Source organism: Grammomys surdaster, unplaced genomic scaffold (assembly GCF_004785775.1).
Source record: "Grammomys surdaster isolate TR1022 unplaced genomic scaffold, NIH_TR_1.0 128, whole genome shotgun sequence".
In the NCBI taxonomy this organism is placed as follows: Eukaryota; Metazoa; Chordata; class Mammalia; order Rodentia; family Muridae; genus Grammomys; species Grammomys surdaster.
In genome coordinates, this window is record NW_021604586.1 from 7,174,592 (window position 1) to 7,201,414 (window position 26,823).

At 52.8% G+C, this 26,823-nt stretch overlaps 3 protein-coding genes across 9 annotated transcripts in view; 1 reads left to right on the forward strand and 2 right to left on the reverse strand.

Moving 5' to 3' along the window:
- Positions 1-207: 207 nt before the first annotated feature.
- Positions 208-13,176, reverse strand: Vps9d1 (VPS9 domain containing 1). Of its 7 annotated transcripts, none has more exons than XM_028753489.1 (15): positions 13,078-13,176; positions 11,748-11,823; positions 9,354-9,443; positions 9,104-9,266; positions 7,158-7,269; positions 7,007-7,069; positions 6,236-6,288; positions 6,049-6,136; positions 5,796-5,881; positions 4,639-5,123; positions 3,875-4,004; positions 3,409-3,614; positions 3,039-3,135; positions 1,623-1,727; positions 208-1,106 (listed from the first exon to the last, which is right to left on the reverse strand). In XM_028753489.1, the coding sequence occupies exons 1-15, from the start codon at positions 13,174-13,176 to the stop codon at positions 1,013-1,015; spliced, it is 1,947 nt and encodes a 648-aa protein (XP_028609322.1). In that variant the 3' UTR covers positions 208-1,012. The 7 variants fall into 7 exon arrangements, 6 of the variants coding, with proteins under 6 accessions (XP_028609322.1, XP_028609312.1, XP_028609303.1 ...); XM_028753479.1 differs by having other exon boundaries at positions 1,623-1,730; XM_028753470.1 differs by having other exon boundaries at positions 9,354-9,446.
- A 160-nt stretch (positions 13,177-13,336) lies between these two features.
- Positions 13,337-26,652, forward strand: Znf276 (zinc finger protein 276). The gene is made up of 12 exons (XM_028752777.1): positions 13,337-13,353; positions 13,434-13,959; positions 14,725-15,028; positions 15,288-15,334; positions 15,423-15,872; positions 17,128-17,206; positions 18,285-18,368; positions 23,114-23,224; positions 23,293-23,368; positions 23,690-23,807; positions 25,818-25,917; positions 25,989-26,652. Exons 2-12 carry the CDS (start codon positions 13,755-13,757, stop codon positions 26,257-26,259), a joined length of 1,845 nt encoding a protein of 614 aa, XP_028608610.1. The 5' UTR covers positions 13,337-13,353; positions 13,434-13,754; the 3' UTR covers positions 26,260-26,652.
- Positions 26,538-26,823, reverse strand: part of Fanca (FA complementation group A) — a 52,935-nt gene continuing 52,649 nt past the window's right edge. The window contains exon 43 of the mRNA XM_028752768.1: positions 26,538-26,773. Coding sequence (XP_028608601.1) covers positions 26,666-26,773 — 108 coding nt within the window. The 3' untranslated portion in view covers positions 26,538-26,665. The remainder of the gene's footprint in view (positions 26,774-26,823) is intronic.

A 26,823-nucleotide genomic window follows, 5' to 3' on the forward strand; every position in this document is an offset into this window, starting at 1 on the left:
CCTTGCAGACACTTGCTATCCCACAGGGGACGTCCAGAATCTCCTGGCTGGGAAAGGCCCTGGGAAGACACTGCTTGTGTGCAGAGTGTCTGGGGCTGGGCTGTGGTTCCTCGTTACCCGGTCAGCTGTGATCGCTAGGAGACTGGCAAAGGCTGGCTGTGTTGCCTGAGTCCTGTCTGACCAGTGGGTAAACAAGTCACATGGACCTAGATGGAGTGACTTTTTATTTTAAGCTGAGTTGGTGGCCACTTGGCGACATGTAACAGTCTAGGGGCTGACCTTTAGACTCTGACATTGAAGAGTCTGTACAACTGTATTTGTTAGCCAGTGTCCTGAACGTAGTTCACTGTCCCCAACCAAGATAAGCCCAGGGCAGGATGTCCTGGACCTCGGTAAGAGAAAGGCTCCTATCCCAGGCCCGGGCAGTGATCCCTGGGCCAGTAAAAGCAAACAGGGCAGTTGCTGCTTGGTAAATAAACAGCACAGCCTCACACTACCTACACCCAGTCCTCTGGGGCAGGGTAAAGCCCACTTGTTACTAACAAGAAACTGGCTCACACAAACTTGGGCTGTCTCGGGAGACTGGAGGGGTGCAAAACTAGATTGGCCTGACCAGGCTCCCGATCCCCATTTCTGTGCTGACAGATGCCCCAGGAGGGGCTGCCTAGTGTCCACGAGAACAGTCAGGGCCATCAGGTTTACTGAGACCCATCAGTGCTGCGGGCTCCCCAAGGAGCAGCAGCTACATATTTCTCCTGTGGGGTCTGAGAGTCAAGCCCAAGATAGAGCAGGCCTGACTCAGCTAGCTATGTCCTGCTAAAGAGGCACTGTTCTAGGCCTCCAGGAAAGATTTATGGTAAAGAAGGTGGGCAGGAGCTATAGAGTACCACCACAGGAGGCTGGCCGTTAGTGTCCACCACCACAGCAGGCTGGCTGCCAGTGTCCCCAGACCAGATATACAGTGTAGTGTGTCGGTCCTGTGGCTCCTTTGGTCTGTGAGGTCCAGCCACCACTACTTGTCCAGCCGTCCCCGGGATAGAAGTTCCACATAGCTCAGGGCGCTTTGCAGTGATGTCAGGCAGTACCCTTCCTCTCCAATCAAGTACCTGCGTAAGGTGGGGAAGGCATATGTCGACAGAGGGGACAGACAGACAGCCTAGTCCTCTGGATGGCAACATCTTAACCTTCTTGCTTGGGCAATGACACGGCCACAGATAAAGTTGTTAGAGAGCTGTCTCAGGGCAGACCTCTCCTCATCGCCAGCCCTGGTCCTGTGAGGGCCCTGCAGTGCACCAGGCCTTTCCCATCGCCAGCCCTGGTCCTGTGAGGGCCCTGCAGTGCACACTGCTCTTCCTCATGCAGACGCTGCTCAGGGCACCCTGTAGATCTACACGGGGTCTTCTGAAGGCTACAGAGCATGCGGTTAAGAGTGTCGCGTGCACAGGTGGATCTCAGAGGGCTGCTCAAAAGTGATGGTGGGGCTGTGGGCCCCCTTGCAGCTCCCACAGCCTACCATAGCCATCGCTTTTGTTCTGGGGGTGAGGTGCCCTTGTCCTCTTCCCACAGAGACCCTTCCCCCACGTCAGCCTCCGAACCACACGCTAGCCTGGGCTCCTTCCTACCCTTCATGAGTGAACTCCTCCAGGGCTGCACACTCCGACACCAGCTGGGGGAGGCCACTTCTCAGCACCACGAAGGACAGAATGGGCAGCAAATCGTCAGCACCACTGCTGGGCGGAGGCACAGAGGTCAGTGGGGCCAGGGCCAAGACAGAGACCTGCTCTGGCTCTCTGGAGCTATCTTGGCCAGGCCAGCTACAATTCTTGTACCCCCCCACCCCCCAGCAACCCAGGAGACCCCCTGGCCATGGTAATACTGGGCCCAAATAACACTCTCAATGGCAGGATACACTAGTCCCTTCTGATTTTCTACTTGGCTGTGGACTTAAATGCTTTTGGAAGCCTAGGAGCAAACGGCTGAGGCTGGAAGATAAGCACTGCTGCACTCGGCCCTATGGGCCCGCCTCAGGAGAGGTCTAGCTACACTAGTCAGGGCACACACGAAGAGCTTCTTGGAAGAGCATAGGGCCAAGAAGCAAGGGGGCAGCTGGAACCTGAGGCTGTGGCTTGGGTCTGACCTCTTTCCCACAGGCCAGGGAAGCTTCACACACTTGCTGCAGCTGCTCAGTGTCCTGCACCCATAGGGACAAGATAGCCCCCCCCACATTGGGGGTTGCTGGGGAAAGGCTGTGATTTGCACTTTGCCTGTGAACTCTTTTATAAGATGGTAAAGAGGGCAGTGGGTAGCAGGCTCTGTGGTAAGGATAGAATAGCACCCCAACCTTAGAGCGGCTGAGAAGGATCTGCCCTCCTCTTGGGCTGAACTCCTCAGAGGAGATCTCATACTTGGCTCTAATAGTTATGTGTGGGCTCCAGGCCCAGGCCAGGGTCATAGACCTTCAGTCTGCCAGCAGGTGTCCAGGCTGATCCTGGTCCCTGGGACAAGGTGCAAAGGTCTGAGCTCGTGTAAGAACCCTGAGGGAAATTCACTCCAGGTCAGAGGATTCAGCTAACAGCTGAGTTGAGGAGAGGTGGAGGTAGGCTCAGGCATCACAGGCCTGAGTGAGGCTGTGTGTCCTGGATGTGCCAGGGAGCCCTCATGCTAGATGTGTTCAGGAAAGCTGTGTCACTTTGAAAGTGCACCTTCCCTGCGCTCTCCAAGTGTGGACCTGGGGCTCCAGGCAGGTCTTTCTCAGAGAGTACGCTCAGTGTTACCAGATTAACCAGGACCCAGGAGCCCTAGGATTTCTCAGCCTTGTCAGAGGACACTGCATGGTGGACTGGAACACAAGGTTGTGGGGTGGAGTCCTTCTCCTTGCCCTGTCCCCATCCAAGGTCTTTGGTAGATATGAGCTGGACTCTGAGGTGACATCACCTCTGAGACTAAGTGAAGCAGGGCCACCAGGGTCCTCTTGGCCAGTCACAGGGCAGGAACACATACTAGTACACCTCCAGGCACTGCCTCTGTTCTGAACTCACATGGCAGCAGCAGGGGGCTGGGATCCACCCTCAGGCCTGGCCTCTTGGGCGCGACAGTAGTCTTCTGCACAGATGCAGATGACCCGCAGGGTCCGCACTGTGGAACAGAAAGATGGCTTCAGTGGGTGTGACATAGTGAGAGTACCTGACAAGGGCGGGAAGACTAGAAGGACCGGCTGTGAGGGAGACTATGCTGTTTCCTTCATCCAGGAGTTTCCTAGTATAGTCTAAGCTCTCCTGATAACACAGGACTGGAGAAAGCTCAAGGGCACTGCCCCTTCTTTGCTTAGTGATGGACCTGTAGCCTAGCAGGGAAGGCGTGTCCCCATCTTCCGCCTCTCAAACCTCTGGGCCCCTCAGGTCCCCGCACCGATGCACTCCAGCTTCTTCTGGGGGCAGCTCTCCAAGACCAGCAGCCCCAGCTCCTGGGCTGCCGTGCAGTAGGGATAGGTGGAGGCCTGAGCCTCGGGGACACGTGGGAGGAGCTTGGGGGGGATGCCCAGGGCTGTAGGGGGTGCGTTCCTGTACAGTTCCATGCTCCTGCTCACGGCGGCCTCCCGGGTACGGTGCACACTCCTAAAAGCAGAGAGGCCAGGCTCAGCCATCATAGACACACTCTTCCACAGACATGCAGGGTTCTGGCTGGGGGGTCTCTGGCACTCATGCTAGAGGAACTGCTCAGGTGTTTGAGCAGATAGCCCGACTGTCCCTTGACAGACAGGTGGGCAGAGCCACTGTGCAGCACCTGAGGATGGCCTCAGGATCAGACAAGCCACTGGGGAGCTGGGGTGGCGACTCTAGCTCACGGGGGTGGTCAGCTGGGCTGGAGGCAGTACCTGTAGAGGGCCAGCAGCAGAGGCCACAGCGGGGAGAAGAAGGGCTCCTCAATGCACGCCAGGCAGCGGTCTTTGGAGGTGGCTGTGTTCAGGCTTTCGAAGGCCAAGAGGGTCAGCGAGAGCAGTCTATCTGCCAGGAGCAGAGTTTGGGATGTCCAAATGTGCCACTGCCTAAGTTCAAGGTCAGGGCGCCCTGCTTCCCAGGCCCAGCATCCCCAGCATCTGTCTAGCTGAGCTACAGCGTCAGGCTCTGGGGCCGCTTCTACCTGGTTATTCTACTTGCTCAGCCTCTCATACTCTTCCCCTGCCTATGCTTTGTCCTGTGTCCTGGGACCAGGTCTTAGGTCTCCTTCCCTGGGGGTGACTCGGGCTCCCAAGTAGCTAAAGGATCTGCCAAAGGGTGGGGTGGCTGGCCCCCTTCTGAAAGGACTGGCTTCTGAATCTACACTGACCCCAGAGCTTTACAACAGTGAGTGAGGCCCCAGGCTGTTAAGACCTCCCCACTGGTTCATCCAATGTCTAGAAGCCTTGGAGCAGGCACAGCCAGGCCGCCTCTGTGATCAATGGCACCCCATCCCTAAGCTCCAACACCGCCTCCACCCACTGTCTGAGGCACTACGGTAGACTAGGGCCTGCTCTTCTGTGCTGAAGGCTTGCTCCTATGGGTGGGCAGACAGAGGTCCTCGCTGTCCCGGGCAGCAAGCTGCACTTGAGGTTGGCAGATGCAAGTGGAGCAGGCCCTGTGTTGGTCCATGTAGGCTCACCGATGGCATTGTGAATGTCCTTTACTGTGTTCTTCAGACATTCTAGCAAGGGCTCCCTCTTTGCTCCTGGGGTCTGTGGCTCAGACATAGCCAAAAACTGTTCCAGGTCCTCGAAGGAGCTGTCCTTGTCTGGCAGGTGGGATAAAGCATCCACCAGGGGTGAGGAGGGCCCTGCCGGGCTGCCATCTGCCTCTCTGTCCAGGGGGCCTGAGTGGAGTGTGGGGATAGCAGGTGTAGAGGGAGGTCCATCCTGAGCTCTTGGGGCTGCACTGGGCTCTGACGGGGAGAGCATGCAGTAGAGGCTCTGGGAGGACCGAAGTCGCCGGCTCCCGGGGGCCAGGAGGCCATTGGCTTCTGGGGGCAGGGAGCAGCTGCCTGGGGCGGGCGCAGTACTGATGGCAGCCCGGCTCACAACAGGGTACAGCGCACTGTATACTGTGCACTGGAGCTTCTTCAGGAGCTGGGAGATTGGGTGATCAGGAAGGCTGCAAGGGGAAAAGCAGGCAGAATACAGTTGGCCCTCAAGAGTCTGCCCAGGGGGGCACCTGCTATGCCCACCCATTTTTCTCACCCCAGCAAAAGTGAGTACCATAGCGGCCGCCTCCAAAGCTGGGCGGGGCTTCAGTCTACTTTTCACCCCGAAGCTTATAAATCTGAGCTCAATCTTTTTTTTTTTTTTGTGTTGTTTTTTGTTTTTTGTTTTTTTTTTTTTTTTCAAGACAGGGTTTCTCTGTGTAGCTCTGGCTGTCCTGGAACTCACTCTGTAGACCAGGCTGGCCTCGAACTCAGAAATCCGCACTGCCTCCCAAGTGCTGGGATTAAAGGCGTGCACCACCACCACCCGGCTGAGCTCAATCTTTATTCATCGGCCTCAGTCACCTGGGCCTCATGCTCTCATCTGTGACATCGCCTGTACAAAAAGTGCCACACCATGGAAGAATTCCTGGTAGTAACTTCTCTGACATTCCCTGTTAGTGAATATCACAAGTGCAGCTTGACCCATGCAATCTGGAGAAGCTAACAGAAACCAGTGAAAACCCGTCAATACAAGAGGCCCCTGTGCAGGAGCCCTGTGTCCCATGGTCCCCTAGCCTGGCCTTTCCCCATCACCTGTCAGGACAAACCTCAGGCTGGGGGACGGCTCTGTGAAGGAATACCTGAGCAAGTGGGAGACCAGGCTGCTCACGAGTGACAGGTCCCCTGGGCTCCGCTTCAGCTTGGCTCTCCAGTGCTTTGGCCAGTCCTGCAGGACAGAGGACCTTGGAGGAAAGCACGGTCGGATCTCCACGATGGGGTGCCCTGCAAGGGCTGTGTGGGGTGTCCTGGGGTGTGGGAAGGAACCAAGTCCTATAGGCCCATGTGATCCCAAGTCTGCCATCCCTCTGCCTGGACCAGTGGGAGTCGACTCACATGGTCTTGCTCATATTCCAAGATGGCAGCATAGAGGGCTCGTTGCTCCCGCTCCTCTGGGGTCAGAGCAACCTGACTGCAGAACCTCCTGAGGAGGAAGACAAGCTGGGAACAGGGATGGCCCTATGGGCTCAGGGAGCCCCTTGCAGGCCGACCAGCATACCTGTGAGACAGGGAACAGACGTACCTGTTGGCGGCCTCCTGAAGGCGCAGGCGGCGCTCCTCCATCTTCCGCTGCAGCTAGGGTAACAGAGTCAAGGGGCCAGCACTCTCTGACCTGAGCGAGCCTCCACCCCTGCCCTCAGCCTCATCTGCTCCATACTCTCCAATACACTCGGTGACTCAAGTGTCTAGTTAGGTGAGGCTGCCTCTGCCTTCTAGAGATGCGTTCAGCCAGGAGAACAGCCGTTAGTTCAGGAAGGGGCTTACTCAGGAAGGCAGACTTGAAGGCAGGGAGCAGAATTAGTGGAGGACAGGAGGGTGGAGCCTAACTAGGTCCTCAGGAGGAAGGGTTAGGGCCATGTCCTTAAGGGGACACTGCCTCACTGCTGGGAAGGCTTACAGTTCCAAACTCACCTGGCACCTGGCTTCTTCCCCTCACCCACCTGGCACCTGGCTCCTTCTGTACACCCACCTGACATCTGGCTTCTTCCCCTCACCCACCTGGCACCTGGCTCCTTCTGTACACCCCCCTGACACCTGGCTCTTCCCCACACCCCCCTGGCACCTGGCTCCTTCTGTACACCCTCCTGACACCTGGCTCCTTCTGTACACCCCCCTGGCACCTGGCTCCTTCTGTACACCCTCCTGACACCTGGCTCTTCCCCACACCCCCCTGGCACCTGGCTCCTTCTGTACACCCTCCTGACACCTGGCTCTTCCCCACACTCCCCTGACACCTGGCCCTTCTCCACCTTCAGCTCAAGACCTCATCACTCTTAGCTCCCTGTAAGGATACTGTCTCTTCCCTTGCTTTGGCGATCACCAGATTCTCCATCATCTGCCGCTGTAGGGACAGGGTCTAAGGAAAAAAGGAGGAAGTAAGGTCAGTTCCTCAACTGACCTGACCTTTCTCGGAGCAGACCAGTTCCTCTCTGGGCCATGCTCACCAGTGATGTCTTCTGCATGGCCTGGCTGGGGTCCAGACGGGCCATCCGGGCCTCATATGTGGCCCTCAGCTTCTGGTTTTGTAGGGAGGCCTTCTCCAGTGGTGTCAGCTCCCTAAAAATAACAACAAGCTGCTCTCCATGCACAGGAAGCCCAGGAATGTTCTAGAGGCCTGAGCAGCCACCCTCACACCCTCTAGACCTTATTCTAAGACCAAGAGAAAAAAAGACGGTGGTTAGGCAGGAAAGAGAGGCAGAAGGCTGATCTAGGGCAGGCTAGAGATCTGGTACCCAAACACACGTGTTTGTAAGGCTAGGACTCAGGGCTTCTCAAGAGAAGCAGGGCATCTGAACTTTTATGGAAATAAGTTAAGATCTGTGGCAATAAAAATGGAACTCCTGGGAGTTACTACAGGGGCCACACAGCAAAATTCATTTGCAACCCACCAAAAGGAGAGACGTGTTTATTCAGTGACAAGTGGCCACACACCTCCCTGCTTCGGGAGCCAGCAGACAAAAGGGCATGGAGAGGATTGAGGCGAGAGTCTGTCCTGAAGCTCGGATTTGTATCTGCCCCAGTGCTGAACACACACACACACACACACACACACACACACACACACACACACACACACGTGGGGCCTGGGGAGCCAGTGAGGTGCAGGCACCTCAGGGAGGTGTGAGGGAGGGCCTGATCGTCCATGCTGGCTTCATTGAGCCTTCTGTACCTGTGTCTTGATGTCTTTCATTAGTGTAAAAACTGCCTCTACTGTAGTGTCTCCTAACAGTTCCCTCCCCCATCATCCTTCTCACTCTAGAACTTCGAGGAACACGCCAGGCCTTCTGTCTTTCTTATTTTTGTCTTGTTTCTATGACATCTGCATTTTTATCTTTTGCCTGCAGATCTTTTCATTTTTTTTCTCTCTTCAGCTATGCTTTCCCCCCCCCCCTTTTTTCGGGAAACAGAGGCAGGGTTTCTCTGTGTGGCCCTGACTGTCCTGGAACTCACTCTGTCACTCTGTAGAGCAGGCTGGCCTTGAACTTTCTGCCTCCCAAATGCTGGGATTAAAGATGCATGCTGGCACCACCTGGCCTTTTTTTTTTTTTTGGAGACAGAGTAGCCCAGCTTGCTGGTGAACTTGCTGTACAGTTAAGGCAGGCCTTGACTCATGATTCTCCTTCCTATACCTTCCAAGTTCTGGGATTACAGCCATATGTACCACCTCTGGCCAGGCTAGCCTCAAATTCAATAGTTGGCTTAGGGTGGACTTGAACCCATGATCCTCTTGTCTCCACCTCCTGAGCACTCTGATTAAGTGAAGTACTAGGGATCTAATCCAGGGCCTCGTACATGCTACATTCTCAACTATCTAAGTAGTTTTAATTATTTTTAATTAAGACTTTATTTTTATGTGTATGGGTGTTTGCCCGAATGTATGTCTCGGCAGTGTGTGCCTGGTGCTCAAGGTGGCCAGAAGAGGGCGTCAGATCCCCTAACTTGTTTTTAAAAAACACATTTCGGATATGTATGTATTATATTTTTTCATTTTTATTCATTATTCCATATTCATAGAAATTATTAATTTCCATTTCAGTTTTTTACTTGCTAGCTTTGACTCTATAGTTTCTTGTTCAGGTTTCTTCAAACTTTGTATTTCTAAACAAATCTCAGTGCTGTTTGGCCTGTGCCTGGTCACTACCTGAAATCTTCACAGGTCTGTTCTGTCAGCATTACCTCAGCATTTCTGTTTTCTATACGGCTATGTCTTTCTGAAAGACGAAGGCACTCTCTTCCTAAGAGAGCTTACACCTGCTTCTGTCAGGCAAGGGGTGAGTGTCCTCTGGAACCACTTTATCCAAATGCCCAGAGGGAAGCTCACCACGCTCAGCCTTCAACCCCGTCTACAGCATTAGCACGCCCCGCCCCCACCCCACCCCGCCCAGCTTACTTTTTAGAGTTCTGTGATTCTGCCACCTGAAGCTTCTGGAAGATCTCAGGAGGCAGGAAAGGAGAGAGCTTCCCCCCTTCATCTGAACACACTCGGCGGTGTCGACTGGTTGGCAAGGGCGCGGGAGGAGCAGAAGGTATGGCTGGCTTCAGGCATATTTTCCCTGCAGGTCATGCATAGCACCCTGGTCAGCAGGCTGGGGACCAGCCCACCAAGCAGGTACCGAAAGCCCTCCTCTTTGAGTACCCACCAAGTTTGGTCGCTGTTGACTGGGCCCGCTCCAGACACTGTTCAGCCAGTTTCAGCATCTTTGAAGTCTCAGGGGGCACAGTTTCCCCAGCTTCTAGGGAAGGAACGTGGGGGACAGTTAGTCCTTCTGCAGTGACTCACATTCTGACCAAGAATAAGGAACTGTAAAGGCTAGGCAAGCTTACTCATATTCATCTCGGAACCCTGGCTCGAGACAGGGCACACAGATCTGACTGGCAGCCAAGCAGCACACTGACCTGCCCTTCTCTGGTGCCCGAGTGTCGGGCCTGCGGTTCTCACTGGACTCGCTTGTAATTACAGCTCCTCTGGGGACAGCCATGCAGCCCTCAGGGCAACTGCACAGAGCCGAGGGTACAACAGAGACTCCTGGCCCAGCACTTACCGGCTGCCTGTACCACAGACTTGCTCCCCTGCAAGTGCTACAGTGAGCACGACCTCCTTCTCCCGTGGGTCACCTACGGGTGTCTGTGCTGCTCCCTTCCCCTTGTGAGCCCGCTTCTATCAGTAGACACAACCTTTTGTGCTTCGTCCTCTCAGCTCCTGTACCCACTCTCCTATTCCCCTGACAACAGATGCCTCCATTTCCTCCTCACGCCATGTCCATTTTAATAGCCAGATTCCCCTAACCTGTCCTTACCCAGCCTTACTTTGCCAAAGATGGCAGGTCACTCAAAAAAATTTTTTTTTCTTTTTGGTTTTTTGAGACAGGGCTTCTCTGTGTAGCCTCGGTTGTCATGGAACTCACTCTGTAGACCAGGCTGGCCTCGAACTCAGAAATCCGCCTGCCTCTGCCTCCCAAGTGCTGGGATTAAAGGTGTGCGCCACTACCAAATTTGTTTTTCTATCCTCTAAGATACTACTTGCTTAAGTTTCCTCTGGAAATTCTGTCTGGCTACAGGAGGTGGCCATTTCAAGTCTCTCTAATACCCCTCTGGTAGGAATCTAAGCTAGAGTCACCCCACTAGAGTCTACGTGTCCTCTCCTATCCCAGACCACTCGACAGTCACCAGAGATGCCCTCAGTGATTTCCATTCTCACTCCCAGGCCACGCGGCTAGTCCTATGCCTAAGCTCTGTCAGGCCTCAGTTGAGCTCACTTGTTCCCCAGTGGCTCAATGCTCTCCCTAGCTGTGTTCCTATGTCCAGTGGGTTGCTTATGCCTCAGACTTCACATGTTCACAGTGGAATTCTCTACTTCTTAAAAATCTGAGACAGGGCCTCATGTTGCCCAGGCTAACCTCAAACTCACTACGTAGCTGAGGATGGCCTTGAACTTCTGATTCTCCTGCCTCCATTTCTTAAATGCTAAGACTTCAGATGTGTGCTAGCACATTCATTTATGCTCCGCCAGGGACAAATCCAGGGCTTCCTGCATGCTACGCAAGAACTCTCTCACCAACTGAACTACTTCCCTAGCAGCACTGGAATTCACCATTCCTCCCCTTACGTGATGTCGGCCCTCATCTGCCTGGAACGGCCCCTGCGGCTAGCAGCTCACCATCACCCCTAGCAAGTCTGGTTGGTTTCTCTTTCAAAACACACCCAAGCTCTTCGCTCCTCCCAATTCAGGGTAGAGCTTTGGGTCCAGGATGTACGAAACACAGCTTTACCTACTTCCTCCTCAAGGACTTTTAAATGGATTTTTGCTGGCAACGGTCCCCACTTTTGTGCGGCTCGCTCTTAACTGCCTCGAGGCAGTGTTCTGGCTGGTCCTGTGTGACAACTTGACACAAGCTGGAGTTATCACAGAGAAAGGAACCTCCCTTGAGGAAATGCCTCCATGAGATCCAGCTGTAAGGCATTTTCTCAATTAGTGATCAAGTGGGGAAGGGCCCAGCTCATGGTGGGTGGTGTCATCCTTGGTCTGGTGGTCCTGGGTTCTATAAGAAAGCAGGCTGAGCAAGCCAGGGGAAGCAAGCCAGTAAGCAGCACACCTCCACGGCCTCTGCATCAGCTCCTGCCTCCAAGTTCCTGTCCTGTGTGAGTTCCAGTCCTGACTTCCTTTGGTGATGAACAGCCACGTGGAAGTATAAGCTGAATAAACCCTTTCCTCCACAACTTGCTTCTTGGATATGATGTTTTGTGCAGGAATACAAACTCTGACTAAGACAGTGTCTTGACCCAATGCATCATCCATCCCCTAATCCAGAACGCTTCTCCTCAGTGCCACCGTGTTACACTATGGCATCATATTCTAACAATAAGGACCAGGTTGGAAAGAAACAGGAGACCTCTGAAAGATCTCAGGAGGCAGAAAAGGAGACAGCTTCCTCCCTTCATCTGAACACACCCGGCAGTGCCAGCTGCTGGGTAAGGGAACGGGAGGAGCCCACCATTTTGCCTCAAGGGGGGGGGTAGCAGGTCTGAAGGCGTACCTGTAGTGTTTTCCACGTCCTCGAGCAACACCTGGGAGATGTAGTGGATGCTTCTCAGGTATTCCACGTACGCTTCCTATAGACGGGAGAGAATGGCCGCGGTCAGGCTACTGGAGACAAGTGCCTGCATCAGGCCTGCCAGGTGGATGCCCGTGTGCAAATCACAGGACCAACAGTGCCTGCTTGTTATCTTGACAGACTTCCTTCTAGGTTTCAGTGATGGTCCAGCTAGAACAGAGACAGTATCCCCACTGTCTAGACTTGAAGGAAAAGAAATGTTTTTACCTGAGAACAAAATCAAAGAATTTCTCCCTTCAATACTGCACCGAGGTGTTCCCAGACAGAACCTTAGTGTCTACCACAAGAAGGAGCTGAGCTTCAGTCAGGAGGCTTGGGAGAGCAGCTTCAGCAGCAATACCGTTTTCCACTTTGTGTAACAAAGTTCCCTTCCTATGCAACTCAACTTTGTCTTATGAAAAGCACTTCCTGAAATCTGTCAATCTCAATTTTTGGCTTACATGAAGAAATAACATTCTCCCGACTCCAGAATAGAAATCCCCTCTGCTCAAAGGAGCCCACAGTACCGTGTTGAAGGTTTCAACTGTGTGACACTCCCCCCCCCTCTGCCCTGGGCTCTGTGACAGCTCAAGACAGAATGCACTCTGGTCTGTATGTGTTTCGTTTTATTCGTTGTCAAATTACCCACCTTTAATTAACTCAGTACTTCAGATAAAATGGGTTTCAGGTAGGATTCTGATCTCGTGAGGATGCCCTAGAAAACTAAGTTGGGGCACTGGACAACCAGTGATTCTTCCTCTCCTATGGAAGCTCTGGGTGGCCCGGCCGGCTTTTCTACCAGGTTGCTATCCTTTTAATTAGCATTCATTCTCAGTGACAGGCCACACCCCTTTTGTGCCTGGGTTTCTTTACAAATGACCTTTGAAGTCAACTGCAGACAGCAGCATCATGAATGAACCAACAGTCGGTCTTTTCTGGATTAAATCTACACAGACTCTGTCAGGAATACACACACACACACACACACACACACACACGTCTGTCATCTACATCTTGGATGTAGGTCCTTTGCAAACAGAACCTCCTCTATTTCACACCGACTCTTTAAACAGGTAAACCTGAGGCCCAGTGCGAGTTGAGCTGTCCGAGGTCCCCGCAAAGCTGGGTGTCCTTAGGCGCCCGTCCCAGAGCCTCCGGGCGCGGTCCCAGAGCCGCCGCGCGCGTCGGAAGCGCGGATCCCTTCACACGCCGGCCCTCGCCCACCAGGGGCCAAGGCCTCCTAGAGCTGCTGCCGCGCCCCTCCCAGCCTCACCCGGGGCCGGTTGCCGGTGTCTAGCTCGATGGCCTTGTTGGCCAGTTTCATGGCGCTTTGCAGTGGCTTTGCCGCGCCGTCCCCGGCCGCAGCGGCCATGGCGCCGGGCGGGGGAGGCCTCGGCGGCAGGGGCGGGGCGGACGCCTCCAATCCGGAACGCGGAGTGAGAAGCTGAGGGAGCTGCGGAAGCTGCGCACCACCGGAAGGGACCCAGATACACTTCCGCCGGCCCCGCCCCGCCGCGCAGACCTGGGTGTACGGAGTGGAAGGGGTCAGGTGGGTCTTCTCAGCTGTTCTGGCTGACTTGCTCTGCGTATGGACGAGGAGACTCTCTCTTCTTGACGGTTTTTGTTCAGTGCAGACAGTCCGCGGCAGTTTCCCCTCCCGGCTGCCCCTCCTTTATGGGCCTGTCGCGAGTTCTGAGCGACCCTAAGAACTCCGGGCTCTCGGCACAGCAGCGGCCACTGTGGCTCCCGGGCCGCTCCTCACGTCGCTCCACCCCCTCGCTTCATCCCCGGTTCGCTCAGATCTCGGCGAGCCGAGCGGAGCGGGAGAGCGCGGCGGAGTGTAGCGGAACGGCCCTGAGCGAGTGAAGTTGAGTCCGGTCTAGCAGAACTCAGTGGGCCGAGCCACACCGACTAGCACGGAGCAGGGATCAAGTGGCGGCGGCGGCCACCATGAAGCGGGACCGGCTCGGCCGCTTCCTGTCTCCTGGGGTAGCTCGGCAGCGAGGGAGTTCGGGCGGCAGCTGTGGAAGTGGTCGGACTCGGGGTCGCCCTTCTCGCGCCGGGGGTGCGAGCGCTGATGGGGCGGCTGCGCAACTCAGCTGGGGCTCGACGCGCTCCTGCGGGGACACAGGCGAGGACGGTACAGACGAAGCAGGTGGGTTTCGGGCGTCCTCTGGCCCTGGTGCGAGCCTGGTGATTGAGAGCAAACCAGGCCTCCTAGTTCCGGAAAGCCCTTTCCTCTGCCGGCCAGACAGCCGATGCTTTCCTGCTGTGTGTCGCTGCTGTTTAGTCCTTGCAGGCACACAGGTGTGGCTTCAGGTTTGCTCTTCGTGCTGTGGACTTTTAGGGTAATAGCTTAACTTTTCCGAACCCCAGTTTCTTGATGGTTAACTACAGGCCCATTAACCTAACCTGTGGTGGGAACCGAGTTAAGTGAACTGCTTGTTCCTCACGAGGCTGCGAGTTTGTGAACAAGCAGCAGCCGGTTAGGGTAACGGTATCAACGTGCATCACGTCTGTGGAGTGTTCGTCAGTCACTTGAGAATGGCTTTCCTATGTGAGCTGTCGTTTAGTCCCGCTAGGGGCGATGAGGTAGCATCTTGCACATGCTGCAGACGGACACTTAGGGATGGACAGGGATGAACAATGAGTTAGTTTCTCGGGGCACAGCGTGGACACGTTTTCAGAATCAGGCTGTTCGAACAGTGGTTAAGGCGTGGTAACATCTTTATTGGAGGCTTCTGGGATTCTTTGATAATGTAATGTTCAGTGAGGAAGGCTGGCTCCCGAGTCCCGCTGCTTGTGTGTTGGGAGCGCAGTGTGGGTGGACACTTCTCCGCTCTGTTAGAAACCCGGGGGAAGCGTGGCCCTCACATTGCAAGAGTACTTCACTTAACTCCACATTTGCTTCTTTGCTCAGGAGCAGGCCGAACTCTCGCTATGGGGCATTGTCGCCTCTGCCATGGGAAGTTCTCCTCACGGAGCCTCCGAGGCATCTCTGACAGAGTGCCTGGGGAGACCTCAGAGAGACTGTCCCCAGGGGAGCGTGTCTTCATTAGGGACTTCCAGCGTCTGCTGGGTGTTGCTGTGCACCAGGACCCAGCCCTGCCTCAGTTTGTCTGCAAGAACTGCTACACCCAATTCTATCAGTGCCACAACCTTCTCAGGTCCTTCTTACAGAGAATCAATGTCTCCCCAGCTGCCCAGCGGAAACCTTGTACAAAGTAGGCCCTTGTTGGATTTCTTGGGACTTTCAGGGGTTTGTCACCCCATGTTCTGGGTGTTGACTTAGGGCAGTGACTTTGGGTGGACAAAAGCTAGGGTAAGCCCCTCCTGGTGTTACAGTGAGGTGCTGTGGTGGCAATGTTTGCAGAGATCTGAGGGTGAAGAGCTATCATTAGAAGAGAGGCCCTGGGGAAGACAACTAGGGAGGTTTGTGACTTTGAGCGGTTCCTAAACTGTGGCCACACTGATGCTTTGCAGGGTTGGTGTTCAGCCCCCCGCAGTGGCAGAGGAGGGAGCATGTATGGGTGAGTGCTGTACGTGCCGGGGTGGGCATTCCAGGTTGGGTCTAGCGTTGGCCACCATGAGACTGACATTTCTGTTGATTCTCCTCAGCTGATCTGATCACCTCGAGTCCTCGGTGTCTGCACGGCTTGGTGGGCTGGGTGCATGAGCATGCAGTCAGCTGTGGGTCTCTTCCCAGCCTCCAGAGGGCGCTGTCCTCTGAGTACTGCGGCATCCTCCAGGCTGTGTGGGGCTGCGACCAGGGCCATGACTTCACCATGGACACAGACTCCAGCTGCAGAGCTCTCTTTTTGGACAGTGCATTGGCAGTGAAATGGGCATGGTGGGGCAAGGAGAGACCACCGCGGCTGGCCCAGAACTCAGAGTCAAACCCCACTGGAGCTGCCTCTCAGCTCTGCCAGGCCAGAGAAACCCAAGATGGATCTGAGACCAAGACACTGCCCAGTGTGGATGTGGCCCTGCTGCACTCACATGGAGACTCTGTGGGACCTGGGCTAGGCCCCTGTACAAAGCCAAACTTGGCTCCCAGTGAGGCCCCAGGTAAGCAGCACCTGTGGCTTGTGCTAGAACAGGATTCAGTATTCTGACCAAGGCTGTCGTCAGCAGAGAGTGGATTTCTGTACTGTTTGCATACAGATCCTGGTATAGCAGAGGAAGCGGGTAGCAGGAGATGAGGATCCAGCCTCAGTGCCTTCCCACAGAACCTGTGGCTATTCCAATACCTAAGAGTAGGGTGGCCTGTCTTGACTTTCTGTTTCTTCACAACTAGGCCTCTCAGTCGCCAGTTTCTGTAATGGTATGCTCATCTGGCATTCAGTCTTCTCTCAGCCTGTCCTTAGACCAGAGGGGACTGATTGTTCTTGTAGCTGAGGGGACTGAGGGAGAGAGAAGAATGGGGTTATTGTCTTGTCTGCAGGACATGGAGGCAGACAAAGAGGCTGCTGCTTTACCATAGTGTGGGCCAGTGTGGTGGCCTCTTCTGCTGACTGGTCCTTCTGTGGGACTGAGACCCCACCCTCGAATGCTGAGGGCTGGATGCAGCTGTTCAGGCATCATGTTGAGAGAGTTGGGCCAGCTTCCTGCCTGTCTCTTGCCTTCATATGCTTCATGGCCAATTATGCGGACTTGGCTGGTCTCAACTGCAATTCCACACTGGGGCTCTTTAAAAATGCTGGAGGGTTGCCAAGCATAGTGGCACACACCTTTAACCCCAGCTCTTGGGGAAGCAAAGGCAGGCAGATTTCTGTGAGTTTGAGGCCAGCCAGGTCTACATAGAGAGTTCCAGGTCAGAGCCAATGCTACATAGACAGACCCTGTCTCAAAAAAAAGGAGGGGGGAAGGAAGATTGAAGATATGTCTCAGCTAAGAACACTTACAGCTCCTGCAAAAGACCTTGGTTCAATTCCCAAGACCCACATAGTAGCTCATCACCGTCTGTAACACCAGTCCCAGAGGATCTAAGGCTCTCTGCTGACCTCTGCCAGCACAGGACATGTACACAGGCAAAACAGTCATACACATAAAAAATAATTTTAACACATTAAAAATGTAAGTACCCATGTGGTTCAGCTGCAGATTGGGCCATTCTCAGAGAACAAGGACCTGAGTCTGAGCAGGGTCCTTTGGACAGACACTGTCAGAGTGAGTGTCAGAGTGAGGACAGAGGGTGTTGAGGCCAGAGGCCTCCTGGCCTCAGTAAGAAAGGTCCGTAGACGGGAGCATTGCCTCCTTCAGAGATGGTAAGGCCTTCTCTGTGCTCATTGTTGGTAACCAGAGCCTGTTCTTTGTTTCCCAGGGCAACTGGGTGAGAAGCAGGTTCCATCGTCAACCTCGGATGATCGGGTAAAAGACGAGTTCAGTGACCTTTCTGAGGGGTGAGAGAAGAGTGGGTTTGAAAGCTTAAAATCTCTCCTTCCAAAACCAGACTCAGCCTCTAGAGCTGCTACCCTTGGGTGGCATGTTTGCCTTCCCTCCCTCCCAGAGGTGGGGAGGAGAGGAGTGCCAGGGTGGCTCTGAGGCCTCTGGCTCCTGACTCGGCCCTCTGCTCGCAGAGGCACCCAAATGAAGCTGCCGGGGAGGAACTGTTCTGTTCCGACCCACAGCAGTCACGCTGCCTCATTTATCCTGCCCAGGACTGCTCCTCTGCTGTGACCTGTGTGCTGCTTTGTTAAAGGCCTTAGTCTTGTCCTAGCTCCCGCGTCACTACAACAGGGTGCTAGATCCAGGCCCTTCGGGGAGTGATGTTGAGACTTGGAATGGAAGCTCTGTGTAGGGTGAGGAGAGGACAGGCCTCCCTTGGAAGGAGACAGTGGGTCTCTCAGCTCTGGGCTGAGAGCCACTCAGGGGTGTTTGCCCCTTCTGTCCTGCCCCACAACTCCTCTATTTCTGGGCTCTTAGACTGCCTGCAGCCTTACCCCACCCAGATAGCTGGTGGCCTGGGGAGCACTGTGGTCTTGCTAGACTGGCTGTTTGCTGCTTTTCCAGAGGCCAGTGATTCATGTTTTAGGTTGAAGGTCATAAACCCTTTTTTCCTGTTGTGAACTTTAAATGGTCAAGAGTGTGCCTGTGTTCATAGTTTATGGGTGATGCAGTCACTTTCTGAATATGCTTTTAAATCTTACACTCTCCTCTGCTGTAAATAAGTAAGCTCTGTCGGTGCTGGGGTCCTGGTCTTCCGAAAGAGTGGCTTACAGGGAGGAGGAGGGCTAGCTTGTTTGGTTTCAGTGAGTAGCTTGTCCTTCCTAGCCTATTGTCCTCCTGTCCCTGTCCCAAGAATACACACACACCTAATAGCTAGGACATAGATTGAGGAGTTGGGGATTTTAGATTTTTAAGACACGTTTAGAATCGACTTACAGACTCTGAGGTCTGTAGCACCTGAAGACAGGAAGCCATGTTGGGTTTGCTCCACCCAAGTCAGTGCTTTGCTGAAAGCTCTCTCGTCTTTCCTAGAGACTTCCTGAGTGAAGATGACAGTGATAAGAAGCAAACCCCACAGTCCTCGGATGAGTCCTTTGAGCCTTACCCAGAAAAGAAGTAAGAATATAGCCCTGTCTAAGCATATACCTTCTGGAGGGATGGTTTACAGGTTAGCTGTGGTGTCCAGGGAATTAAGATGTGTGTAAACACGGAGAATGGAGGCCCATCTTTCCTGAGTGGCCTCGGTCAGTTCACCACCTATTTTTCCTTTGGTCTATCTCCCAAGTCTAGTGAGCATGCCTTCCCCTATCCCCCACCTCCATCGGTCTGTTTCTCATGTGCATATTTATTTTATTGTGGGTTTGTGTCTGTGTGTTTGTGTGTGTGTGTGTGTGTATTGCACAGGAGGAGGAGGTCAGAGAACCATTTCCACTATGTTCGTCCTAGGTGTCAAACTTAGGTTATCAGGCTTGGTGGCAGGAGCCTTTTACCTGCTGAGCTGTCTCTCACTGGCTTCTAAGTGAATCAGTATGTTTGTTTGAAAGGCCGGGTGAGCAACTGAATATGATAGGATTCTCCTTGGTTTTCAAGCCCTCTTTCTGGTGGTTTGGCGACCTGGCCTAAGTATGTATCAGGAGGTGGCAGATAGCCCTGTTGTAAGACGCAGTCTGATTTTAGGGAGTTTCTTAGTAGTACATTTATGGTCCCGCTCCTAGTGTGTGCCTGAGGGTCTCTCTGGCCCTACTCCAGCTGTTCTTCTGCTCCCTGGATCATGTCTCTTGTGAAGCCCAGGAACTGAGCCTGTGACCATTCTCAAGTTTGCCCTTGGCTCTGATTTCTTTAACCAGACATTCTTCCTGTGGCTTTGCCTTGGCTTTCCCTTTCTTTCTCCAAACAAACATAAGACTCTAACAAGGAGAGACAGAGCTAGTTTTTAGTAGTGTCTCTGTCCTGTCCCTGTCCCAAGGATACATACATACCCAATAGCTAGTTAGTGACTACCTCATTGCCACAGTGTTCTGAGCATTTCACAGTTCAGAGTGAAAATCCAAAGAACACACAACTCTGCGCTCCACACTGTCAGCTGAGAAAACCCCACAAAAATTAACAATTTCTTGATTTCTTTTGTTGTTGTTGTTTCAAGACAGGGTTTCTCTGTGTAGCCCTGGCTGTCCTGGAACTCACTCTGTAGACCAGGCTAGCCTCGAACTCAGAAATCCGCCTGCCTCTGCCTCCCAAGTGCTGGGATTAAAGGCTTGCGCCACCACAGCCCAGCCGTTGTGAGCCAGCATGTGGTTGCTGGGAATTGAACTCAGGACCTCTGGAAGATCAGTCAGTGTTCTTAACCACTGAGCCATCTCTCTAGCCCTTCTTTTTTCTTTTAAAGAGGACCAGCCTCCTTTTTTAAAAAAAAAAAAAGGAAAAAAAAAAGATTTATTTATTTATTTCATGTACATGAGCACACTGTCACTGTCTTCAGACACACCAGGAGGTGGCATCAGATGCCCATTACAGATGGTTGTGAGCCACCATGTGGTTGCTGGGAATTGAACTCAGGACCTCTGGAAGAGCAGTCAGTGCTCTTAACCACTGAGCCATCTCTCCAGCCCTTGGTTTCTTTTTTTTTTTTTTTTTGGTTTTTCGAGACAGGGTTTCTCTGTGTAGCCCTGGCTGTCTTGGTTTCTTTTTTTAATGTAAGTTCTAATATTCCTTATGGAAAGAGGAAGAAAAATAAAGGAGGCGTTGAGGGGTCAGAATCAGATGCAGTATCAAGCAAGCCATGTCACTACAGCAGGCGTCACAGGATGGAGACCTGGCTGTGGACCTACAGGGGACAGTCCCAAGAACACATGGCCAGAGTTGCAGGCTGGGCTGCCGTAAGGAATCCCTGTTCCCTCTTCAGTGACTTCTCCCCTGAGCCACTTTGGTAGGAAGTTTGGGGGCCTAGCCTAGGATAGGAGGGTTAGTGGGTTTCATTTTCAGAAAGGTGGGGGAAGTGGTTGTTCTGCTGAGATCTAACAGCATGAACTACTGTGCATGTCCCGTCTCACTAAGACGTTAGGTGGACAGAGTGCACTTTGGCCAGGACACCGTTAGTACGGTGTGTGACTTTAGAGGAAAGTGTACTTTGCAGGACGTAGGACTAGGTATTAGTGGATATGGGCATCTGCTGGTCATGAAGCACACTGACCTGAATGTCACCTAAGGCCCAGCTGGAGAACTTTGTTTTTCAAGACACGGTTTCTTCATGTATTCCTGGCTATCCTGGAGCTTAGAGATTCTCCTGTCCCAAGTGCTGGGATTAAAGGCGTGCACCACCACTGCCTCTGGTTTCAGCTGGAGGTTTTAAAAATAGTTTTGTTTTTTAAAATATGTATGTGTGTGTGTGTGGGGGGGTTCATGTATGTGTACCAAGTGCATGCTGGAGCCCTTAGAGGTCAGAAGAGGGCATCAGATCTCCTGGAACAGGAATTATAGACAGTTATGAGCCATCATGTGGATGCTGGGAACTAAACCTGGGTCCTCTGCAAAAGCAGCAAGTGCTCGGCGACATCTGAGCCATCGTCCCTCCAGCCCACAGCTGAGGACTTGAGGACAGGACTAAACCCTTGGTTTGTGTGGCTGCTCACATATCTGCTCCCTCAGCCCTTTCTCTTAGCCTTTACAGTTCTGCTGGCTAGGTCCTCCTCCTGAGCGATTAGCAGAGCTTCTGAGATGGGCTGGTCAGAGCACCATGATTCAAGAATAGGACAGCACAGTCAGATAGAATCGGAGGTGCTTACCTGTGAAACACATGGCGCAGACTCCAGAGCCACCTGCTCTAAACCCAACTAGTCTAGTGTGCAAGGAAGTTACTGCCAGAAAAGGCCACCTCCTCCAGCCAGGAGATGGTGTGGAGTGGGACACTGGACAGTTATCAGACGAGAAGTGGAATAGTCTACATGTTGTATACAGCCTAGTGATTTTTCTTCCTTTTTGGGTGTTTTGTTTGAGACACTAGCTCTCTCTGATCTAGAATTCCTTGTGTAGCCTACACTGGGCTCACCTCCCTCTGTTACTCAAGCAGGCCTTGAGAATCTGATCCTTTTGCTCCAGTCTTCTCAGAGTGGTGTGTGCCACTGTACTGGGCTACTTAGTTTTTGTTGTTTTTGAGACAGGGCTTGGTGTATCTCAGGCTGGCCTTGAACTCAGTGATCCTCCTGCCTTGCCCTCCCAGATGCTGAGAACATCTGACTTCAGAAGGTGATCCCATACTTCACTGTCTTTTTGTTTTTACCTCTCTCATCTCAGAGAGTCTCATTATGTAGCCCTGGTTGTTCTGGAACTTTTTGTGAAGATCAGGACAGCCTCAAACTCATAGAGATCTATCCACCTTTGTTTTCTGAGTGTTGAGATTAAAGTGTGGACCATTATGCCTGTCTTAGCTTTCAGAAATTAACCGTTTGCTTTATTACTGTTATTATTAATTCATTTTTGGTCTTTTGAGAGATCCGCCTGCCTCTGCCCTCATGTTTTACTATTTTCTAAAAGATTTATTTAGTTTTGTTTTATGAGTATGGGTGTGGGCCTGCGTGTCTACCTGTGCACCAGGTGTATAAAGTGCCCTCAGAGATCAAAGAGGGTGTTGGGTCCCCAGGACTGGACTTATGGCTGATTGTCAGGTACCATGTGAGTGCGGGAACTTAGGGCCTCTGCAAGAGCAACAACTGTTCAGTGTCTCCAGAAGTTCTGTATGAAATTCCAGTCTGCTGTATTTCTGCCCCCAATAAAGTCATGTGTGCATTTTCTCATTTCTCCATCCTGGAGATTGAAGCCAGGTCTTTGCATGTGCTCAATAAAAACGGAGCTGTACTCGCTACTCTTCTGTTGGTGCTCTTTAGTCTTTGAGACAGGGTCTTCTCTGTCTCAGGTTCTGTTACTGCTGAAATGGCTCAGCAGTTAAGAGTATTTCTTGCTTTTGCAGAGGACCAGGTTGTGGTTGCTAGTATTCGCATGGCAGCTAACAAGTCTGTAGTTCCAGATCCATAGGCCTTGACCCCCTCTGCTGCCTTCCAGAGGCAATTCAGACATAAACACACATGCAGGCAGAATACCCACACATAACATGTAACAATACATCTTGGAGGGTGGGTCAGATCTAAGCCTTGTGCACACTGGGTCGCTGCTTGCCTCACAGTTGAGCTACACTCCTACACAGAAGTTGGTGAGTTGTTAAGCGTTTGCTTGCTTTGAGATAGGTGTTGGTGTGTTGTCTGGGCTGTGCTCAAGTGATCTGCGTCAAGCAGTGCCCTCGCGCTGTCCCTGAGTAGCTGTCAGACATGCACCACGTGCGGGCCTTTTACCCTCTTAGATGCTATTGAACAGAGTTGTCTCCTTTTTGAACTCTCATTGTTCAAATACTTAATATAATTAGACTTGGGGCTGGAGATATGCCCTGGCTGCTGGATGCCTGACAGAATCTTAAGGCCAGCAGATTTGCAGAGACCTCTAGCATGAGGTCGCCTGGGAACAGAACTGACAGACTTCTCTACTATTTTCCCTATCACCGTCTCTTGATTTGGGTGCTTAGCAGTCAGGACTTTAAGTCTGAAAATGGGACAGTCATGTGATAGTCCGCGTGCCCCACACCACCGTCAGCTCTGCTTTCTGGGCTGTACGCCCTTCCCAAGGTGTCTGCTTCAGGCCTCTGACCCTACCAGGGTGTACTGACTGTGATGGCTAATGATGAATGAGGTTCTAGTCTACCCAGAGGCAGCTGAGTCAGGAAAGCTTGAAGAGAACTGTAGATGCAGGAAGAGACAAGCATCAACTGCAAATGGAGATTAAAAAAAAAAAGTGTCACTAAATTGTTCCCCGCTTAGGGTCTCTGGTAAGAAGAGTGACGGTAAAGAAGCCAAGAGGCCTGAAGAGCCCAAAATCAGAAAGAAGCCCGGGCCCAAGCCTGGATGGAAGAAGAAGCTGCGGTGTGAGAGGTGAGCAGGCTGCAGTGTGGGGTGTCTGTATGCTGTGTCAGCACCCCCACATATGCTCTGCCTTGCAGGGAGGAGCTGCCCACCATCTACAAGTGTCCTTACCAGGGCTGCACCGCCGTATACCGTGGGGCTGACGGCATGAAGGTGAGGAACGGGGGTCTCCTCAGTCAAGCTGCTCTCAGGGTGGGGTGGGCTCGACTGACTTTCCCTGGGTGTAGCATGAACTTCTGGAGGCACCAGGTATTTCTGTAGAGCCATGTGCAGACTTCCCAAAGGCTCCCATGATCCTAGTGGCTGTGGAGACAGCCCCTTGCTCTACAGCACTGGATTAAAGGAGCCAGTGGTATAGGGTAGGGAGTAGTTGTCTTTCCAGTAGTCAGTTGTCAACTGCTCAGATCACTACATAGGGTCTCCTGGGAGGATGTGTTCAGACGAAACACCATGGTCTCTTGTCCCTTCCCCCAGAAGCACATTAAGGAACACCACGAGGAGGTCCGAGAAAGGCCCTGCCCACACCCTGGCTGCAACAAGGTATTCATGATCGATCGATACCTGCAGCGACACGTGAAACTCATCCACACAGGTATCTGTCTTAGCCTGTGTCTTCTGAGCCCAGATTTGGCTGTCAGTGGATCCCAGGTGCCCAGCCAGAGGGATATATCCTGCCTAGAAGCGGGTAGTGCCCAAGTAGCTCACAAGGTGTTTCTGTGTCACATTAAGTATTCTGAATCCACGTACAAATTAGAGCCCTCTCTGTTGAATTCCTGATAGTAGTGGGGTTCTCCTACCCGCTCTTGGTGAGATCTGAGCAACTTCTCTGCATTGGCAGCACAGAAACCCCAGCAGTACTCCTGTGAATTCACCTTGAAAAATTAACACTAGAGCCAGGTGGCGCACACCTTGAATCCCAGCACTTAGGAGGCAGAGGCAGCTGGATCTGACTTCAAGGCCAGCATGGTCTATAGAGCTCGTTCCAAGACAGCCAGAGCTACAAAGAAACCCTTAAAACTAAAACCCCAGCCTCCCTCCCCTAGACAGAACACTAGAGCTGGCAGGATGGCTCAGTGGGTAAAGGCGTCTACTGTCAAGCCTGATGAGTTGATCTCTCCAGGACCTGCATAGTAAAGAGCTGACTCCTGTACTGCCTTCTGATCTCCACACACTTGCTGTATGGCATGTGCACACCACCCCAAATTTAAAATGTAGAAAAAACATTTGTAGCATTCATTCAGGTAGATTTGTTAAATTTTTCTGGCGTTTATATAAATGACAAGAATCTTTTTACGTTGGCCTTTGGGCGTTTTCTTGGACATTTACTTGGTTTACGATGAAACCCAGCTCTGTCGGTTTTCCTTGCTAAGCACTTGGGCATGTCTCCTGAGAGAGTAACTTCCTTCGGTCTAGATCTTCCCGCTATGTAGCCAGTCACTAGTGGACACGGCAGCAGCTCTGCAGAGGTGACGCATGAGTGGGCGGTGGCGGCCCATGCCTTTAAACCCCAGCACTGGGGGGCAGACACAGGCAGAGCTCTGCGTTTTGAAGTCAGCCTGGTCTACAGAGAGTTCCAGGACAAACAGAGAAACCCTGCTTTAAAAAATAAAAAGAAGTGAAACATACTCTTCAGTGGTTCAGCTGAGAGGACAGGCGTTTTATAGCTGCGGAGGCTGTGGGTTGGAACAAGTACAATCGGTGCTACAGCGGCCACGGTGTAAGGGAAACGCACATTGGCGCTCTGCACAGAGCCCACATGTGGAGCCCAGGACCGCTTGTAGGTATCAGCTCTTGTACCACCACATGGGATCTGGGATTGAGTCAGGTCCTTACTCTTGGTGGCAAGTGACTTTACCAGCTGAGCCTTCTCAATGCCTCTTTCTGAGAGTTTTCGTGTAGTTGAGGCCGGCCTCAAGCTGATCGACGGCAGAGGATGATCGTGAACTGTCCTGTGTGCCACCACGCCTCACCTGGCTAAAGCTTTGGTTGACGAGCTCAAGAAGCTTATTTCCAAAGTGCATCACACCACTTCCCCTCCACCAGCAATGGTCTCTGTGCTCTTTGGGGCCTCACTAGAGAGACCTCTAGAGAGAGACCCGTACCCCCCAAAGGCCAGGCTGGGCATGGTGGTGCACATATTTATGAATTCTCTGGAAGGCCAGCCAGGGCTACACAGTGAGATTTTGTCTCAAAACAGTTTCTGTGGGGAAGACCCAGCCATGTAACAATGTCTCGAGGAACCCAGAAATCTTTTTTAATGAAATAATTTATTTTGGCAACTGTTTTTTGAGGCAGGGTTTCTCTGTGTAGTCTTGGCTATCCTAGAACTTGCTCCATAGACCAGGCTATATCCTTGAACTTAGAGGTCCACCTGTCTCTACTTCCCAAGTGCTGGGACTTAGGGGTGCACCACCATCGTCCAGCTAGAAACTTTTAAGTTCTTCATATCAGAATTGTCTTTCATTTTAAATAATGTTGGGTTCCCAAAGGTCCCTGCTTGGGCACACCCTTGTGTTGTATGAAGCAGTGATACCTAGTTGTTACCTCTCCTGGAGTAGATTGGTATTGGTAGCTGGTGCTCACACCCTCTCTGGTCTTGCAGAGGTACGCAATTACATCTGTGACGAATGTGGGCAGACCTTCAAGCAGCGGAAGCACCTTCTTGTCCACCAGATGCGCCACTCAGGAGCCAAGCCGCTGCAGTAAGTGTGGGCTGGGCACTTCCTGTGTCTGGGACAAGGTGCAGCTTACCTCACCTGCCTCTGCCCTCCAGGTGTGAGGTCTGTGGCTTCCAGTGCAGGCAACGAGCATCCCTCAAGTACCACATGACCAAGCACAAAGCAGAGACTGAGCTGGACTTCGCCTGTGACCAGTGCGGCCGGAGGTTTGAAAAGGCCCACAACCTCAACGTGCATATGTCCATGGTACACCCTCTGACCCAGACCCAGGACAAAGCCGGGCCTCTGGAAGCAGAGCCGCCGCCTGGGCCTCTGCGCCTCTCTGGGACCATGGAGGGTCAGGCTGTGAAGCCCGAGCCTACCTGAGAAGTGCAGGTAGACGGCTGGGCGGCCGCTGGGCGTGGGAGCAGCTTGGACTCAGCAGGGGATGCGAGGTTAAGGACAGCCTCACCCACGGCCCTCACCCCCCTGCCGGCACAGTTCTGCTTGCTCGTTGGATCCCGTGCTACATACATCCCACCTCACAGAGCCAGCAGCCACGTGGTGGAGGGCACCCCTCTTGAGCCGAGGGTGTGTACTTCAACCTGCTCTGGTACCAGCAGTTTTATTTTCCTATGGACACTGAATAATAGGCCTGACACAGATTATGAATAATTAATTTTTCTTTTCCTAACTAGAGCGATCAAGGAGATTTGTAATCCACTTTCTAGTGTAACAAGAGCTCCACGTTATGCTTGCAATAAATTATTTACAAAGGTGCCGGCTGGTGCAGTCAGAACAGCTGAGGCTCCTGGGAGAGGTCAAAGCTGGGGTCAGCCTGCTGCCTTTGCCGGAGGGCGTTGCTCACCTCAGGGTCACAGTCGCCTCGACCAGCCAGCAGCTGTGAGAAAATACACTGCTTCGTGCCTACAGCCCAGGCCAGCCTGAGCA

What these genes read in the sequence shown, in the direction of transcription:
- Znf276 (XM_028752777.1), top strand. Translation starts at nt 13,755, where the DNA reads ATGAAGCGGGACCGGCTCGGCCGCTTCCTGTCTCCTGGGGTAGCTCGG. An exon ending in GAGCCTTACCCAGAAAAGAA is followed by an intron (nt 18,369 to 23,113) that starts GTAAGAATATAG and finishes TTCCCCGCTTAG; the next exon opens with GGTCTCTGGTAAGAAGAGTG. An exon ending in AAGAAGCTGCGGTGTGAGAG is followed by an intron (nt 23,225 to 23,292) that starts GTGAGCAGGCTG and finishes TCTGCCTTGCAG; the next exon opens with GGAGGAGCTGCCCACCATCT.
- Vps9d1 (XM_028753462.1), bottom strand. Translation starts at nt 13,176, where the DNA reads ATGGCCGCTGCGGCCGGGGACGGCGCGGCAAAGCCACTGCAAAGCGCC. An exon ending in GGACGTGGAAAACACTACAG is followed by an intron (nt 9,447 to 11,747) that starts GTACGCCTTCAG and finishes TTCCTTCCCTAG; the next exon opens with AAGCTGGGGAAACTGTGCCC. An exon ending in CTTCAGGAGGCCGCCAACAG is followed by an intron (nt 6,137 to 6,235) that starts GTACGTCTGTTC and finishes CTTCCTCCTCAG; the next exon opens with GAGGTTCTGCAGTCAGGTTG.